We start from the raw sequence: 19,618 nt of genomic DNA, 5'->3' as shown, positions 1-19,618 counted from the left end.
AAAGTTTAATTTAAAAACTGCATTTGGTGTTCAGTTGTGTTGCCATTGACTAATATTAAAACTTGTTTGATAATCTCAAACATTTAAGTGTGACAAACATGAAAAAAAATAAGAAAACAGGAAGGGGGCAAACGCTTTTTCACACCACTGTATTACATACTTTATGAATCTCCAAGAGAAATTCATTTAATTTATGTTTATAAATTGAAGAAAATAATAATAAATATCAAGTCACGTGACGTCACAGAAGCTCTGTCCTCAAAAATTGCTAGTGGAGGAAGTGACATAGCCTGCATGTGCAGATCCAATCATGTTTCCTATACAGATCTTACGTCGTTGCTACGCACAACGTACAGCTCGCTCGTAGTCCTTGCAACCTTCATACCAAGGCTGCATGGAACACAAGGCCAGTACTTTTATTGTAAGTTTGACGGACGTCGGTCTTTCAACTTACGTGCATTGGCTCTATGGATGAAGCGACAGCTGTATGTCCGAGCAGATTTCGTGCGTGGTGATCTTAGTCCTTCATGGTCACCACAACTACGATCTCCATGAGCAAAAAAAAAAAAAAAAAAACGCAGTTATTTGGAGAACGCCACAAATCGCAAAAAATCGTACGTCCGGTTGTGACCTCAGCTTAACTTGTCCGGGGTTGCTGGGGGCACTCCAAGGTGGGCTGCTGAAGTAGGAACGGCTTTTCTTTTAGAAAGTGAATAAAACAGGAACAGTAGCCGTACTAATAGTCCAGAGCAGACCTTGTTTATCAGTGGCGTGCACTCACAAGAACGAGACATACACACAAGAAAAAGTGAAAAGTCACACCTTAACATAAGCAACAAGCAAGTCAATAAGTACAATCATACACAGATGAGTATGTATTATGATGGGTTCTTCCCATTTCTGATTCTGCTACACATGCATCCAGCAAAAATAAAACATCACATCCTCCAATAAAAATGACCGTATTTTTTATAGTTTTTCTGTGTGTTGCAGGTTTCTACTTTGTGAATGATGAAGAATGATGTAAGGTTTTTGGGTAATCATGTGGCCTTGACTAAGTTCCATCACAAAGCATTTGGTAAAAAGAGTGAGGTACTGTACAACTGCTCCTTGCCTCCCAATTCATCATCTTTTCTCTGACTCTCCAGAATTTTATCGAGTAGGTTTGACGCTTCCAATTCTGCACCTCCATCTTCATCCGATGCCTTATTGCGTGGTTCAGGGTTGATTTGGTGTGAATATTGCAGGGGCTCCAGGCTCTGGGGCTGAGAATTTATACCTTGTGTGTCTTGCTGAGGGAACATGGTGGACAAAGGCATATGGACCAGAGAAGACCCTGATAGAGTTGCAGATCCTGGGCCAAACTGGACTCCTGAGCTCGGCATAGTTGAGAGAGTAGTGAAGGGTTGGGACCAGGGGATATAAGCGAACCCTGATTCTGGGAGCTCCATGTGAGGAAGGGAACATGTTGCTGGGGCCACAGGTATGGTCTGGAACAACAAAAAGAAATGAGCAAGCAACAATACTCCACAGTAAAACACCTTCTACCCTCCTCCAACGCTTCTAGCCTTATTGCCTTTCCATCTGCTCTCTTGGACATACAGTACAGTACAGTACAGTACAGTACAGAATACATCCCTCGTTTATGGCGTTAATTGGTTCCAGTCCTGGCCGTGATAAGTGAATTTCCGTCAAGTATGATTCCTTCTTTATAAATGGAATATTTCTTTCGTTGGAGCATAGAAACCGGTTTATGACCTTCAAAATACGAATTTTAAAATAATTTCAGCCCTCTAGACATGAAATAACAATAATGTTAATTGTTAATAATGTTCCGCCCATCAAGTCTGGTGCTGGTGCTTGTGTGTGTCTCATCCAACATTGTGTGTCTCACACCCAATACACCTAGTGACCAGTGTACAAAACTACATACCACAACATTTTTTAATGCGTCTTCTGAATGCCATATATTCACATTTGACTTAATTCAAACATTTTTATGCTTGAAAATGATTCATTTAGGCATAAAATACAAAAAATTTGCCTCAATATGCACAATAACTTTTTTTCAATACAATACGATAACTTTCTGCTTCTCAAGATCGATATAATACCGATAACAAATTACGTTTTTATATCTACTTTTGAAATTTAGATTTAACTGTAGTTTGTGCACACCTGGAGGTAAGAAGGACTGGAACAAATTTGCATTTGACCACCTGTACCTGTTGATTTGTCCTAATCAAATATCATGACATTACAACAATCAGGAGAACCAGTTTATAGAGCGGAGGGAGCCACCTGCTGTGGCCCAGCAAGGTGCACTGTATTCGGGCACACATTCCGAGCAGCCGGCGAGACGCCACGGAGGTCTCTGGCAAAACCTTTTCTACTTTTCAAACACCGCAGCGCTGGCGTTTCAGGTGGCTGATGAGGTTTTTGTGAGCTTGATGGGATTTTTTTCCCCTCGTCGAGGAGCATTTGGTACAACTAGCTCGCAAAATGTCTTCCTCTTAAAGTAAAAATTTGTTTATAAGTGAGCTCAGGAAGTTACGACAGGCCGTTAATGTCACAGGCAGAAGAAAAAATGAGCTGTGATTTACTCACCTGCACAGTACGCAGTACGCAGTACGTATTCTTGCATTTTTTTTAATTATTGGTTGTTGGAGCTATTCTTAATGTTATTGGATATATCTGTGTGACGTCATAATTGCCTCATATCGGCCCGATAATTATAGTGCACCCCTAGTCTCCAATATTAATATAAATGTGTCTATCGTAACTATGTCTATGCTGCATTATTATAAACGTGTCTTATTGTATTAATGCATATACTGTTATGCTGTACTGTAAAGTGCCAGATACTAATAATCATGATAGTGAATTAGCCATTATGATTGCATCATCTACCTGTTGCTTGTTAGTGTAAGTGGTAATAAGTCTGTAATAACGCTACTACAGTATTTACAGCTACTCACCCCAAAGTTAGTGAGCAGTGGCGTATGCGTGTACGTCAGCATGGTGCAACCGGGGCACAGAGTTTGCATGTAGACATCAGCTGTCACTGTGGAGGTGGTTGTGTAGGAAAGATGCTGAGTGGATGCGTCCTGCTGGCAATCAGATGGAGACCAGGCTTGTACTGCAGGCTGCAACGTAGTGCTGGTGGCAGGAAGGGACACTGTCCATTGTGAACTCTTCCCGTCTCCTTCGCATACTGCAGCCAGCGAGTCGCCGGAGCAGCTCGCCTCATCGAATAACCCTGAATTCACAGACAAGTTTATGTTTTGTTGTCTGTATGTCATTACATGAACGCAGGCATTTGACTGGAAGGCAGACAATAAAAAACATACCTTGTGTGTATGACGACTGCTTATTGTGTGTAATCACATCCTAAAAAGAATACACATTGCAACAATCAGCAGAATCCTCATCATGTCATGTTGACATGAATGTCATCTTTGCAGCGACTGCGCATAAAGTGGGCGGAGCCGAGGTATTCCACACACCTGAGCCACGCCCATTTTCATATATTATTCATATACATTAAATGGCTTGTGTGGTTAAAAACAAAATCATGAGCAATTCAGAATAAAAGAGTGCAAGTTGAGAACTTTTCAAAAGAATATCAATATGTTATGAAAAAGTGATATTGGTTTTCCTGCCGACAATGATATTAGCACGTGAGTTATGATGTGCTCCAAACAGCAACAAGCTCAGTATGGCCACAATCTGGAATTAATTCCAAGGATGCTCTTTGGATTGTAAATGTGCAAGTTGGCATGGATATTGGAAATGAAGTGCTCCGATAACCAATAATTTGAAAAACTGCTCCAATGACACGAGATTACCCGTACTGTGGGCAAATCAAGCGCTCCTTTTTCCCCTGCCTGTGATGTTAACGGTCTGTCATAACTCTTAGCTCACTTGTAAACAAACATTTACTCTCCAAGGGAGATATTTTGCGTGCTAGTTGTACCAAATGCTCCACGATCAAGTGAAAAAACCCCCATCATGCACACAAAAAACCTTACGAGCCACCTGAAATGACAGCACCGCGGTGTTAGGAAAGTGCTAAAGGTTTGCCAGGACATCCGTGGCATCACACCGGCTGCTCGGAGCATGTGTTGTGCACTTTGTTGGATCACAGCAGGTGACTCCCTCAACACTTATACTCTGGTTCTCCTGATAGTAGTGATGTGGTAGTAGCAATGTCATGATATTTGATCAGGACAAATCAACAGGTACAATTGGTCAAATCCTAATTTGTACCTCGGTTAACATCGGCCCCGTTTTTTCGGTTAACATCCCAAATTTTTGCAAAAATTTTGCCTTGGCTTGCATTTGCTGGCTTGTTTACCGGTTTGTTTACGTCGCCATTTTGGATCACATGAAATCTGGCGATACTTGCACGTGATCGTGCAATGCATTGTGGGCCACGAGCAGCATTTTTAAGCCAACAGCATTTCTTTGTCAGCATACATGATGTAACAAACACATGGACCGCACATAAGAGAAAGGCGATGGACCGTACCGAGACAAGAATGGAAGACCTCCGAATTTTACAGCTTGAAAATTTCAGAGGTATGTACGCAACACACGGCTGCACTGTGTTGCTCTTACACGACCTATTTACGCCTCGTCAAGTAGTGTTTCCATCTTGTGCACAACATTGTCACCACCACTTCCTGCATCCATGAAGCAGTCATGTCCTGTGTCCCGCTGCGTCCAGCATGACGGCAAGCAACAGCAAGCATTACGCTTAGATTAATTAATTCCATTATTTGCAAGGAACCTACTCGAAAATTCCCCCCGACTTGCTCATAGGTTTGCACATAGGTTGTGGTGCGTTTACGGTGCTTTTGTGGATTTTACATAAGTCAAATTTGACAGCAGTACTATGTTTTTTTGGTGAACATTTCCCTTCGCTTGTCTGGGGGCAACAGTCTCAGTAGGGAATTTAATAATGACTGTAATTGCATAAATGATTTGCAGTAAAAAAAACAGCTACGTTTTAATGCATTAAATCAGGGGTGCTCACACTTTTTTAGCCTGTGAGCTGCTTTTGAAGTAGTTCAACTTTTAAAATAGTTGTGTACATAACCTGAGTACTGGTAATATGTCAGTCAAAATAGCTACGCGGCTTCATTAGACACACACAAAACACATTTTACAGACAATAATTATAGGTTTACATGCAGGAAAATTAATTAATAAATAAATTAATTACAAATGACAAATGAATGGATAAGTGAACATTTAACATCACTTGTACCTACTTTTGGTAGAACCCCCCCACAAAACTATCAATGAACAAAATAACACAAAATAAACACATTCTGCGGCAACCAGAATTTGCAAAAATGTAACATATATATCAAACTATATATATATTTAGTTAATATAAATAAATAAATAAATAATATAAATATGATTGGTTCTACAACCAATAAACATGTACCTTGCCGTTGAGTATAGAAAATGTAAAAAAAACGTGACGTGACGTGCGTGACGTGGCAGTGGCGGTGCACCGGCGAGGATGCCTTATAACGTGTCTGGTGACGTGTATTTTGGACGCTAATCAAGCGGGCGAACGCAAGACAAGGCAACATTTTAGCAAAGATTTTGGAAGTTAACCGAAATACGCACTAACCGGAGTGGACGTTAACCGAGGTACCACTGTAGTTCATTCTCTACATTTTTCACCCTCCTGTGTAAAGTCACAGTCGCTGGACAAACACTGTGTGTCTCCTAAACACCAGAGGGAAATTGTAGTCATTTTAGCTCATTTAGCTATGTGGGTTGAGGAAGCTAATGCTAAATGCTAATAGCTCAGTGGTAGTGATAGAAGTGGATAACTTATCTTTCTGTCACAGATTGGACTTTGAGTCTGGTGTTCCTTGTTTCTGCTGTTTCCTCTTTCTTATTTTCTAGTTTCATTTCCTGTTTTACCATAGAGGGTAACTTTACTTTTAGTTCAGCGTGCTTTCAGCGCACCTGAGTTTGTAATGCAATTACATGTCTTTTTGTAACCTGTCTGTTCAGCCAGCCCACGTTCCGCTCTGGCCAAGGACCGCAGAATGAGAGCCAAGAACATTAGGCGTCAAGCTAAAATCCCCGGATTGTCAACTTGATGTCCTTGAAAAGGTTTACGAACATACTTCTCTCACCAGCTGGCCATTTGCCATGGCTTCACATTTGCTGGACGTTTGTGGGAAGTTTGCTGTTTTGTAGCCACAGACTTTACTACCCGCTAACTACATTTTGTATTCCGTCTGCATTCCGATAAGCAGGCGTCCACGCTCCTTAGCTTTGTGTGTTTTTTGTTCTTTTGCGACTCTAACCCTTCTGAGATCCATTTATCAAAAGACCTTTTTGTTATCTCTGTTGTTATCTGCAACAATGCCTCTGCATCCTGCGGTAATGCAACTCGCTATAATTGCAAAACGTAACAGCTTCCTATGACATCTGCTTTGCTTCCTTTAGTTATGCCGAGCCTCAAAGACATACAAAAAAGTCACCGACTGCTCCCATAGAGTCCTAAATACTGATGCTGCTACTTTGAACTACCAAGTAAATGTATATGGATTCCATCGATTGTGATGGATTGATCATACAGTGCCTGACAAAAGTCTTGTTGCTTGTCCAGGTTGTCGTTAAAAAAAAATGAACTTCACTTTCGGTTTGAGGAAAAGGCTTCTTGAGACGTCTTCTGTACTTCTGTGAAGAAGGTGTCGGACGTTTCGCTCCTCATCCGAAGAGCTTCGTCAGCGAACTAATAAGTGCTGGTAGCCTAGGCCTTAAATACAGTAAGAATGGGCGGAATTGGTGTGCCAACACCCTCCTCCTATTGGTTCCTTACACTAAGCCTGGGCGGAGTAGTGGTCTAATCCTCTCCTGACATTAGCACCTCCGATAAAAGCTGTAGTTGGGTATGAACGACTCCGATACTGGCTCGTTAGCATCTATTGTTCTATTGAACGAGCCAGTTAGCATCTTCTTCACAGAAGTACAAATGACATCTCAAGAAGCCTTTTCCTCGATGGACAACTCCTGTACGACTGAGAGCCTACACAGACTTCACTTTTGGTTGCTCATTTGGAATCAGAAATAGCTTACATGCTTATTATAACAAACAATCAAAGTTCTGTATCATTCATTGACTTCTATCATTCAATTGGGACAAAAAGGTCAGATGGTGCTTGGACAAAAGTCTTGCCATGTACCAAAATAATGTACGGTAGAAATTATGTTTTCCTTTGAAAACACAAACATGCTACAAAAATATCAAAGTCATATAAAGTCAGAGCGCCTTGGTAAGGAAAATGAATATTGTGTATGACTTCCATGAGTTTGGAGGACTCCATCCATACATCTCAGCAATGACTCCAATAACTAATTGAAACCACCTGGAATGGCAAAGAAAGCAGTCTTGCACGACTCACAGACTTCATGAAGATTCTTTGGTTTCATCTTCCAAGCCTCCTCCTTCATCTAACCCCAAACATGCTCAATAATGTTCATGTCTGGTGTCTGGGCTGGCCAATCCTGGAGCATCTTAACCTTTTTCACTATCAGGAACTTTGATGTGGAGGCTGACGTATGAGAAGGAGCACCATGATGCTGAAGAATTTGCCTTCTGTTGTAATTTGGAAGGTAATGGGCAACACGAATTTAGAGACAACTAAACAATGGTGTTGCATTTGCAAAGCCCTACAGCCTACAGAAAGGGAGGAAAAGTGGCAGAAGGTTGACTTTTCTGATGAATCATTCATTAAACTGCAACCCAATCACCACAAATACTGCAAAAGACCTGTTGGAACCCACATGAACCCAAGATTCACCCAGAAAACAGTCCAGTTTGGTGGAGGAATATCCTGGCTTGCGGTTACATCCATTATAGGGGTGAGCAAAAAAATCTGCAAAGTGAGATGGTAACATCAACAGCCTGACGTATCAAAAAAAATACATTCTGCCCATTAACTTTCCAATTACAGGAGAAAGCAAATTCTTCAGCATTATGGTGCTCCTTTCCATACTTCAGCCTCAACATCAAAGTTCCTGATAGTGAAGACGGTCAAGGTGCTCCAGGATTGGCCAGCCCAGACACCAGACATGAACATTATTGAGCATGTTTGGGGTTAAATGAAGGAGGACGCTTGGAAGATGAAAACAAAGAATCTTCATGAAGTCTGGGAGTCGTGCAAGACTGCTTTCTTTGCCATTCCAGATGATTTTATCAAATAGTTATTGGAGTCATTGCTAAGACGTATGGATGGAGTCCTCCAAGCTCATGGAAGTCATGTACTATATTGAGTCTTCTTACCAAAGCACCTTGACTTTATGTTCTGATGTTTTTGTAGCATGTTTGTTTTTGAACGCATGATTGTAAAACTATGTTGCACAGTGAAAGATTTGAATGGATGGATTGATATGTCAATAAGGTTGTGTAAATTGTTGTATATGAACATTCTGTCTTATTTTAATAAACAAAGTTTGATGAAGCAAAGCATTATACTGTACCTCTCTTGTGGATGCTCTTCTCACTCACAAAAATATATTTATCTATTCGATAGTCCTGTCTACTTTATTTAGGGCACTGAGAGACAAACCTGTCAACACTTGCATTTGGAAAAAAAGGGAATTTCCCAGAAAATAAGGGAAATTCCTGGCATGGATACCGTCACCATTGTCACCTGTAGTAGGAATTTTACAAGAAACTATTTGAACGGGAGGGCAACTGGAAACAATAAGAAATAAACCCTGTATCTGTTAAGAAAAAAAAGCGCTCCAAAAAGCACACACAACAATAAATAGAATAAAGTCAAATCAAAGAAAACTGCACTTGAATTAAGAATTAACATTGAGTATTATTCCTCAACAGCGAACAACACAGTCTGTGAATGTGCAACATTTTTCACTGTTATGTTTATATTTACTTTGCCAACCAAACGCCTCAGTAAGCGTTGATTGTCGAGACGAAGGCGCACTGCACCTCCAGCGGCAGGTTTTTTTTTATTCCTAGTTGGGAAAAATGGACACGATGGTTGTATTTGAGGTCGCATGCAAGTTGATCGTATTCCCCTTCTTCATCGCCCCTACTTTCCAACAAACACGACATATCGGCTTGTCGATGTTCTGTGTAAAATCCAAATATTCTCACACTGGGGCTGAGGCATTCGCTTTGGGAACCATTGCTTTTGTGCCTTCATTCATTTTTGCGTTTGCTCTCTTGCAAACAAAGAGATTGAATGACTGACAGGAGGGTTCACTCACTCCGTTCATTCCACTATAAAACCTCCTCATCCAGGTGTTGAGACAGATGCACAGAGTCAAACCCTTGTCATCCAGCCTGATTGGTACAGAGGAGGAAAACAAACACGCATGCACAGTCAATATGTCGAGGCCAGCGTTTTTATTTATTGTGTGATTACTTGATTTATTGATTATTGTGACAGGCCTATCTACCACTGTTATTGTTGTTGTCTACTGACAAAGTAAATACACACCTATTATTTTCTATTTGAATGCAATTTCAATGGAAAAATGAACTTTTCATGCGTATCCCACTTTCATACATTTCGACACAATGAGGATCTATTTAGGCATCATGTCATGTATTAAAAGTGTCTTTTTCTAGAATGTTTTTTTAAATTTTGCTCATCATTCACAACCCTTATGTGAAACACAAACACATATGTATTTCCCTTTTTTGTGCATTCTAACGAGAGAAAACAAGTTAGTATGAGCCAGCTAACAATGCACAACATGTGATGCAAAAGCCCTAACAAAAACTCTAAAAAAAACCCCAAGTTTTCCATTTACATAACTGATCTTTATATTAACCAAGCTACATCAATATTGTCATTGTAGCAGCTAACACGAAAAACTAGATTTATCTGGCAGAGTAACACGACGCCTCGCTAGCCGCTAGTCTCAGTGTCACTCACAACGCCTCAAGTCACTGCAAGGGGACAGATGGAAAAGTGGATACTACTGGCTCTCAATTTTGCTATGAAGACTCAACAAGATACTTGTTTGCTGTCAACATTTTTTACCTGAGGACTGGAGTCTTGTGCTTGTCTTGAGCTGGAATACACAAGAGCGGACACTGTTTCTATGCTGCTGTTGTTAACGAAAGTCGCATTGGCTCCTATCAGCTATTTCAAATCAATGCGCCTAGAAAAGATGTTTCGGTAATGTTTTAAATCATAATCATACAGCAAGATACTTTAAGTATTACATGTTATCATCAATGTACTCGTTAAATGCATGATCACATGTACAGTATATAAAACGATAAAACGTTGTTAGAGGTTTTTTTAGAGGGCTTCATAATTGAAATAGGTACCTCTCATGACATGCAATGTTAGCTGGCTTGTACTAATTTGGGAAAGAAATGTGTTCATGTTTCACATAAGGATTGTGGATGACGGGCAACATTCCTAAAAAAGTGCAGTTTTCCTTTAAATAGGTAGGTGTTTGTTTTATCATCCATCCAATTTCTTCTGCTCTGAAGGGGAGCAGTCTCAGGTCCTGTCCACATGGAAACGTTCCAGGGATTTTTTTTGGCGGGTTGAAAAAAATTGGCATCCACGCTGCCAGATTAGTAAATAGTTCAGAATACTGGGTGAAAAGGATGTAACAAGGCACAGTAAATAGACACGCGCTGCGCTGTAAATAGACACGCAGACGGAACCACGTGACACACCAAATTATAGAAGAAGGAAGAACGCATACGCATTAGTGTGTTGTCTTCCACTTTCCAAGGCTTCTCTAGACTGATGACCAAGTGGAATTACTTCTGCGAGTCATTTTGGAGAATACGATGACAAAATATCAGGAAACTCGGGTGAGTCATGTCAGTTGAAATATTTAGATGTTATGTTGACTTGTCGTCAAAACTGACTTCTGGTTACCTGATGTGATGTCTACACTGAAACGTTTTCAGATTTTCCCACTCTGGAATCCGTCTTCAAAAAATACAGTTTCAGGTGACCCAGAACACAGTTTCTGTGTCGATGAAAGGCTGAAACCATAAAATACTTTGCCTTTTTGACCTGAACCGTGTGGATAGCGCCTCAGTCTCGGGCCACCTCTTCCAGCTCCACTAGGGGGACACTGAAGCATTCCTAGCTGTGAGACATAATCTATCTGGGGCCTCGTCCTAGAACATCTCACCAGGGAAGTGTCCAGGAGGCATCTGGATTAGATGTCTGAGCCACCTCAACTGGCTCCTCTCCGTGTGAAGAAGCAGGTTCTTAGGGTGAGTCCAGCCACCCTCGGAGGAAACTCATTGCAATTGCTTGTATCCACAATTTGGTTCTTTTGGTCATGACCCAAAGCTCATGATCACTGGTGAGGGGAGGAACGTAGATTGACTGCTATATCGAGATCTTTGCCTTCCATCTCAACTCTCTATTCATGATGATGGTCCAGTATCACATGACTGCAGACGCTTCGCCGATCTCAAGCTCCAGTCTTCCCTAACTCGTCAACAAGATCCCCTGATACTTTAACTCCTCCAACTGGAGCAAGCTCTCACTCCCATCCCAAAGGCTGTAATCCAACCTTTTCCATCTGAGAACCATGGCCTCAGATTTGGATTTGTTTTGTCATATACTTTATACTGACTCATCTTCTTTAGCTTTCTGCTAAAGAAGATGAGTCAGTCAATAAGTTTAGACATCTGTGACATCTCTTCCGAGTCGAGCTGCTTCTCCTCCACACTGAGAGAAATCAGGTGAGTGGCTCCAATATGTCTTGCCCCCCCTCGCTCAATGATGATAACAAAATTAGCTCAAAGGGAGTTTAAGAGCTGATATCCTGCAACTTACATGGTTTTCTTGATAATAACCAAAATCACTTAGTTCTTACGTGAATATCTATAGCATTGTACTGCCAAAAAATGTAACTCTTATGAGCTATTTTTGTTGTCATTGTTATATTACATTTGTCCAAACAAAGGCACCTTTAGTTGTATCAGGCATTAAAATGAACAAGAAACTGAAGAAACAAGGGTTGACTAATCATTTTTTCCATAATTGTGTATATATCAAATCAGGCTGTACAAAATTGAATTGAGAATGACCTCTAAATTCCAATTAAATTCTTGAATTTGAAATTGAATTTGAATTGTGGTTGCAAACCATGGAGGTGCCGAGAGGAGCAACTAAGCTACCCCGCTACAATCAAGAAGGACCACCGATGACATACCTCATCCAGGTCCAAATGGCAGCCCAGTTCAATGGCTGGTCAACAGAAGAGACAGCTGTCCAAGTTGCCCTCACAGATATACTATACGGACTATACTTGCGCTGTGACATCGATGACAGACAGTGCAAGGCCTTAGTAGACACGGGGTCCACTATCTCCTTAATCTGCCCTGGCACCGTGCCAGGCACCACTGGCACTCAACCTCCAGGATGGAAAAGCACCACACTCCACATCACCTTCGTCACCGGAGATCACAGAACAAGCCAAGATGCTGGGGGGGAAGACCCTAACAGTGACCGTGGCTGGACAGCAGGTGGACCACAAGTTCTGGGTGGCCAAAATCCAAGATTCCTGCATCATCAGGCTGGACCTGCTGTCAAAATGGAAGGCAGTGGTGGATATATCCTGAGCCATGCTGCATCTGGGCTCTATGGTGGTTGCCCTGCAAACAGCTAGGGAAAAAGGACTATGGCACACTTCCATGCTACCATCACCATGCACCGAAGACCACCACACAAGAATCACAGCCACCAGCCAGCCAACAGCTGCCATCCAGCCTAAGATGCAAGCCCGACCCACAGCCACCGTCCACAGAGACCTCTTTGCTGATTTCTTCACTGCCAAAGACAAAGACGGCATGCACACCAGTCTGGTCCAGCATGAGTTTGACACCGTAAGCACGGCCCCCATCTGACTCCGTCCTCATTGCCTCCCATTTGCCAAGCTTGCCACCGCAGAGAAGCAAATCCGAGAGATGCTGGAAGCAGGTGTCACTGAGCCATCATCCAGCCCGTGGGCAGCTCCGGTGGTCCTGGTCAAGAAAAAGAACGGAACCTCATGTGTGGACTACTGTCGGCTCAACAAGGTCACTCACAAGGACTCCTACCCCCTGCCACGTATAGACGACTCTCTAGATTACATTGCTGGGTCCTGTTGGTTCAGCTCTCTTGACCTTTGAAGTGGATATTGGCAGACGGAGCTAACCCCAGAGGCGTGACCAAAGACCGCATTTTCCCTGGACCAAGGGTTGTGGCAGTTTAAATTAATGCCGTTCAGACTTTGCAATGCTCCAGCCACCTTTCAACGCTTGACAGAGAGAATTCTTGCTGCCATCCCATGGAACTGCTGCGTTGTCTACCATGACAACCTCCTGGTTCATGCAGCAAACTTCCAGAATGCGCTGAGCCACCTGCAGGAGGTATTCAACGCCATCCGACAAGCTGGGCTTTGTCTCCAACCCAAGAAGTGCCACTTCATTCTTGGGGCATATCATAAATGCAGCCGAAGTGGGAACCGACCCATCAAAGACAGCAGCCGTGAAGGACTGGCCGGTGCCCAACAACATCAGCAAGCTGCGTAGCTTCTTGGGCCTGTCGTCCTGCTACGGCCGATTCATCCTGGACTTTGCCATCATTGCCAGCCCCCTGCAAAGACTGACATAAAAAGGACAAGTGTTTCGGTGGAATGAGGACTGTGGTCATGCCTTTTCCCAGCTCAAGTCAGCGTTAATTGAAGTTCCAGTGATGGCCTACCCTGACATCCAACAGGCATTTATGGTGGACAGCAATGCCAGTGAGGTGGGCTTGGGGGCGGTGTTGTCCCAAGAAGGAGAGCAAGGAAAGCAAGTCATTGCCTACTACAGCCGTGCCCTCAGTCGACCTGAACGGAACTACTGCGTCACACGACGAGAAACTGCTGGCTATTGTTCTGGCACTCCGCTGGTTCCGGCTCTACCTGTATGGGCAGAGGTTCCTCCTGTGCACAGACCATGTCTCGCTCACCTGGCTTCTTAACTTCCGAGAGCCTGAGGGACAGCTCGCTCAGTGGATGGAGACACAGATCCAACATTGTTGGATAGGAGGATAGAACAGCACTTCATCTCCCAGAATACTTTGGCAAGTCTTTAACATGGCTGTCCAAAAATTTTGGACATTTTGTTTGGAGTACTCTAGTGAAATAAATTGATGATAATTATAAGTAATTGAATGCCAGAGCTGGTTTATACTTTGACTTTTGTAATCGCAGCAATATGCAAAAAGATAACATATGTAAAAAGACATCTGTCCTTGTTCATTTTGGTGAACCAATTCCCACAAAAAAAAAAAAAATGGAAACCACGGTGCAAACTGCAATTACTGCAGTGCTCCAGTCTGCGGTTCCATAAAGGCTACCACAAATTTCAAACGGCACCTCCAGGTAAATTTATGGATTTCTAATCTGTAATGTAACCTTAAGTAAGTACTGCATTTACCAAACACTGTCAATTGATCACTTTGAAATGAAGATGAATTGCTAAACTTTCCAACATTAAGGAGTATGCTTAATGTTAATGTACTTCTTGTAATGTACTTCCATTTGGAAGAAAAATGTATTTTAAAAGTATATAATTCTCACTAATATGTGATGAGAATTAATTTCTCTGAATTCAAGATTCAAGAGTTCTATTGTCATATGCACAGTAAAACAGGTAATTATACTACGCAATGAAATTCTTATTCTGTTCATTCTCCCCCCCAAAAAGAAAGAAAACACAAGAAAATGAATAAGAACATAAGAATATTTCTTGTATTCTTTTTCTTGTGTTTTCTTTCTTTTCTTGGGAGAATGAACAGAATAAGAATTTCATTGCATAGTATACAGTAACTGCTGTTTTACTATGCACATGACAATAAAACTCTTGAATCTTGAAAGAAACATTAATACCAATAAATTAAGCAAAAAGAACAGAAGAGACATTAATACCATAAATAAATAAATAAAGTGTTATGAGTGTGTGCGTGTGTTGCGTGCGGCATGTGTGAGTGCTTCGTTGAGAAGCCTGATGGCCTGTGGGTAAAAGCTGTTTGCCAGCCTTGTGGTCCTGGACTTCAAACTCCTGTAGCGTCTGCCTGATGGTAGGAGTGTGAAGAATGAGTGTTGTGGATGTGTGCTGTCCTTGATGAGGTTGTGTGTTTTTCGTAGGACTCTAGATTTATAAATGTCTTGCAGTGAGGGGAGGCCTGCCCCAACAATGTGCTGTGAGGTCTTGATCACCCGCTGGAGTGCCTTCCTATCACGTGTTGTGCAGTTACCGTACCAAACAATGATAGAGGCGTTAAGGACACTTTCGATAGTGTACCTATACAAGCAGCTGAGGATTTTGGTGGACATGCCACATTTCCTACAGTCTCTTTTGGGACTTCTTAATAACTTGTTGGGTATTTTGAGACCAGGTGAGGTCCTCGCTGATGTATGTGCCAAGGAACTTGAAGGTTTTCACCCTCTCCACCTCAGTCTCGTCAATGTACAGGGTTTATGCGGCTCCTTTTCCCTTATTCTTGGGTCAATGATCATCTCTTTGGTCTTATCTGTATTGAGATGGAGATTGTTGTCATGACACCAAGCTCTTCTGTATGATGTTTCAACACCACCAGTGATCAGGCCGATGACTGTAGTGTCATCTGCAAATTGAATGATGCTGGTGTTGTTCTGGGAGGCCACGCAATCATAGGTGAAGAGCATGTAGAGGAGCGGACTCAGCACACACCCCTGTGGGGTCCCAGTGCTCACAGTTCTTGAGCTGGATGCGTGATTGTGGACTCTGACTGACTGGGGACTGCTTGTTAGAAAGTTCAACACCCAGTTACAGAGGGAGGGTGACAGGCCAAGTGTGAGGAGCTTATCTGTGAGTCTGTGGGGGCTGACTGCATCGAATCCTGAGCTATAGTCTATAAATAGCATTCTGACATATGCGTCCTGGCCTTGTAGGTGCATTTAATTCAATTCCACTTTGTGTTATTCAAATTCAATTCAACATCCTGTGGGGTGGAGTGAGGTGAGCTACTCAAAATTTGCTGGTGAGATAGGAGACCCCTGTGAAAGTATCACCATCATAAGGCTGGACACACTACGTGTTTATGTTTGTTTAACAACCACACACAAATAGTGTTTGAGGACAAGACATAATTAATATAATGACAACGACACAGCAAAATTGTCCAGCAACATTTGAAAAAGTTAGTGCGTACCCCATGAATGTGATATCCACTTCCCCGTGGGACACAAACGAGCTCCGAACTAACCACACTGCATATTTTAAAAACAAAATGTCACTGCAGTACGTTCTTTATGTCCCAAACACAATACTGTCTATATTTTGGTTGTGATAATAAAAATGTCCTTATTTGTTTTATGTGTCAGATTGTCAGTGATGCCACTTTGTGGTATTTTTTGCACCATTTCAAGTATAAACTTAGTTATAAACTTAGTCGAGTATAAACTAGTACCTGAGCGAGTGACACCCAAGTCTTTTGACGCTGAAAACATTTGTTACCAATGTGAAGGCTTTGAAATATTGTGTGTGTGTGTGTGTGTGTGTGCGTGTGTGTGTGTGTGTGTGTGTGTGTGTGTGTGTGTGGTGAGGATAATAAATGCATGTGGGAATGTTCTTTGGCACGGGTACATCTGATTTGCATAGGGCACTGTGCCCTGTCCTGGAGCCATTCACAGAATGCTTGTAACTGCCATGGAAAAACACCTGGATTATATAAGAGCAAAATCCCCCTCTGCTCTGACTTTACAAGCTTAGTTAGCCCTTCTTGTACCTCCTGTCAATAGCATCCATCTTTTCTACATGTATTTCCTCGTAATTATTTAACAATATTGTATTGAAATATTAGCAATTATTTTACAATATTCTATTGTTCTTATTAGTATTCATTTAGAAATATTGTTTTCATATTATTAGTAATTAGCCAACATGCTAACCACTAGCCCACCGTGCGGCATTCCAAAAATATGCATGTATGATTATGATTGTGGGCGCACTGGGCGTTATATATACAGTATATTGATTGTTATCTTCATATAGGCTTTGTGGATGATGATAATGTGGTCATATGAGCGTTTAATATCATGCATGATGGATTGGATTGTGTAAACCCAGACAATCAAATGTGCTTACTGCAGTATTTGCTGCTGTCGTGGTACTTCTCTTCCTTCTCAGCAGCTCTTTGACTGGATCTTTGACTCGAACACCCTGGTATGGTCTGGGCCTGCTGGGTGCTGTAGGGCGGGCTGGAAGGAGTAACGGATACACGTGAATTTAATCCAAAAAGAAGATTTCACATCTCAGCTGACAACTCAATGCATCTCTTACACACTGCTGGCATGGGAATGCTAAAGTTAATGCTAATGCTAATAGTTCATTTGGAACACATAACGTACGAAAAGAAGTAGCAAGAAGCCAAGCTTAAACCTAGGTCACAACCAGTCGTACAGGCCCCTACAGGCGGTCAACGTGCGAAAAATAAAAGAAATGCACGGAGGCCACGCGTGTGACGTGCTGATTTTCGAGCCACAGAGATTCTTTGTCATGTCAAACAAACTCGACGGGCACTTACGTTTCTTCCAGGTTGCAAAAAAAACTTACACACTTCATATGTCTTTGTGCGTCATTCATACGGCCATCTTGATGAGCCCCAAGACCTTTGGGAAAATACTCTGTGGTTTGATAAGACAAAAGTTGAACTTTTTGGAAGGTGTGTGTCTCATTACACCTGGCATAAAAGTAATGCCGCATTTCAGAAAAAGAACATCATACCAACAGTAAAATATCGCGGTGGTTGTGTGATGGTCTGAGGGCTGTTTTGCTGCTTCAGGACCTGGAAGACGTGCTGTGATAAATGGAACCAGGAGTTCTGCTGTCTTCCAAAAAATCCTGAAGGAGAATGTCCGGCCATCTGTTTGTGACCTCAAGCTGAAACCAACTTGGGTTCTGCAGCAGGACAATGATCCAAAACACACCAGCAAGTCCACCTCTGAATGGCTGAAGAAAAACAAAATTAAGACTTTGGAGTGGCCTCGTCAAAGTCCTGACCTGAATCCTCTTGAGGTGCGGTGGCATGACCTTAAAAAGGCGCTTTATGCTGGAAAACCCTCCAATGTGTCGGAATTACAACAATTCTGCAAAGATGAGTGGGCCAAAATTCTTTCACAGCGCTTTAAGAGACTCATTGCAAGTTATCACAAATGCTTGATTGCAGTTGTTGCTGCTAAGGGTGGACCAACCAGTTATTAGGTTTAATCACTTTTTCACACAGGGTCATGTAGGTTTGGATTTTTTTTCTCCCTTAATAATAAAAAGTTTAATTTAAAACCTGCATTTTGTTGTGTTGTCGTTTGACTGATATTTAAATTAATGTGATAATTTGAAACATTTAAGTGTGACAAACGAAATCAGGAAGGGGGCAAACACTTTTTCACACCACTGTGTATGTATGACGTTCCAACTAACTTACGTGTTTTGACTGTACGAATGAAGCAACAGCCGTACGTCAGAGCAACCTCAGATTTCGTGCGTGGTACGCACATTCGATATACAGGCTGTACGTTGGGTGTGCTGTGATCCTTCTCCCTGGTCACCGCAACTACATTCTCTACGGACAAAAACAAAAAAAAGGGGGGGGAACCCCACAACAAATGGCCAAAAAGACGTACGTCCGGTTGTGACCTTGACTGCTCAATGCTCACTTCTCCATGACTCAGCAATAACTGATTGTTTGTTCATTTGTATGCATTCAAGCTTGCCTTTTTAATAGTCTTCCACAGTCATTAAGTATGCATCAATCAAGGAGTCAAGTTGACAGAAACATTGTTGGGTCTTAAATAAGTACAGAATGTGTAATAATACCTTCATTAAAGAATAAATAAACTTGATGAATAAGCTTGATAAAGCTGGCATACATATTGTGTAATAAACAGATAGGACTATCATACAGTAGATGATGGATATTATTATTTAGGTCTGTCTTATATGTTCTGAGAATTTTATCACGCCTGTGTTGTTTTCCAAGACAAAAAGATTTCACTTTAATTAGTGGAGAGTTAGTTTTTTCACGCATTGTACAAACTTCATTAGAACTTGCAAGTCTGTTGCGTGGAGGGAGGCGCCATTTAAGAGGCAACAAGTTCCAACAAAGTCACCAAGATGTTTGTTGTTTTGATATTTCAGTGATAGCGATAGCACTGAAGAGACACACACAAAACACACTGCAGGCTTAAACAGCTGAAAACTCTTTTCCACAGGGCCACTTTGAATTTTGTAAAGCTACACATGTAGATATCCTAAGAAGTTCGACATATTTCAATAAAAAAGTGCATCTCAGCTTTGTCACACAGGTGAAAAAACCTATTATTATTTTTTTCCCCCCATTTTGGTTTTTTTTTGGTCACTTTACTCTTGTAAAATTACTGATGATTTTTCCATTTTTGCTCTTCTTTTGTTTTTTAGTTTTAGTTTTCATGTGAAATTATATTTTTAGAATGTGCCCAGGGCCAATAAAAAACAGCCGTGGACTGCAAATGACCCCTGGGCTGGAAACCCTTGACTTACATGCTCTTGACCAACCATCACCATCACCACAGT

The 19,618-nt window shown here is 41.7% G+C and overlaps 1 protein-coding gene across 1 annotated transcript in view; it reads right to left on the bottom strand.

Annotated features, from left to right (window-relative positions):
* Positions 1–846: 846 nt before the first annotated feature.
* Positions 847–19,618, bottom strand: part of LOC129191467 (POU domain class 2-associating factor 1) — a 49,361-nt gene continuing 30,589 nt past the window's right edge. The window contains exons 2-4 of the mRNA XM_054794847.1: positions 17,182–17,268; positions 2,979–3,259; positions 847–1,490 (exon numbers count right to left, since the gene is read on the bottom strand). Of these exons, the coding sequence (XP_054650822.1) occupies positions 1,065–1,490; positions 2,979–3,259; positions 17,182–17,268 (794 nt within the window). The 3' untranslated portion in view covers positions 847–1,064. The remainder of the gene's footprint in view (positions 1,491–2,978; positions 3,260–17,181; positions 17,269–19,618) is intronic.

The sequence above is a fragment of the Dunckerocampus dactyliophorus genome, chromosome 12 (genome assembly GCF_027744805.1).
Source record: "Dunckerocampus dactyliophorus isolate RoL2022-P2 chromosome 12, RoL_Ddac_1.1, whole genome shotgun sequence".
Taxonomy (NCBI): Eukaryota; Metazoa; Chordata; class Actinopteri; order Syngnathiformes; family Syngnathidae; genus Dunckerocampus; species Dunckerocampus dactyliophorus.
The sequence above is the reverse complement of the archived record's forward strand: the minus strand, read 5'-3'. Positions and strand labels throughout refer to the sequence as shown.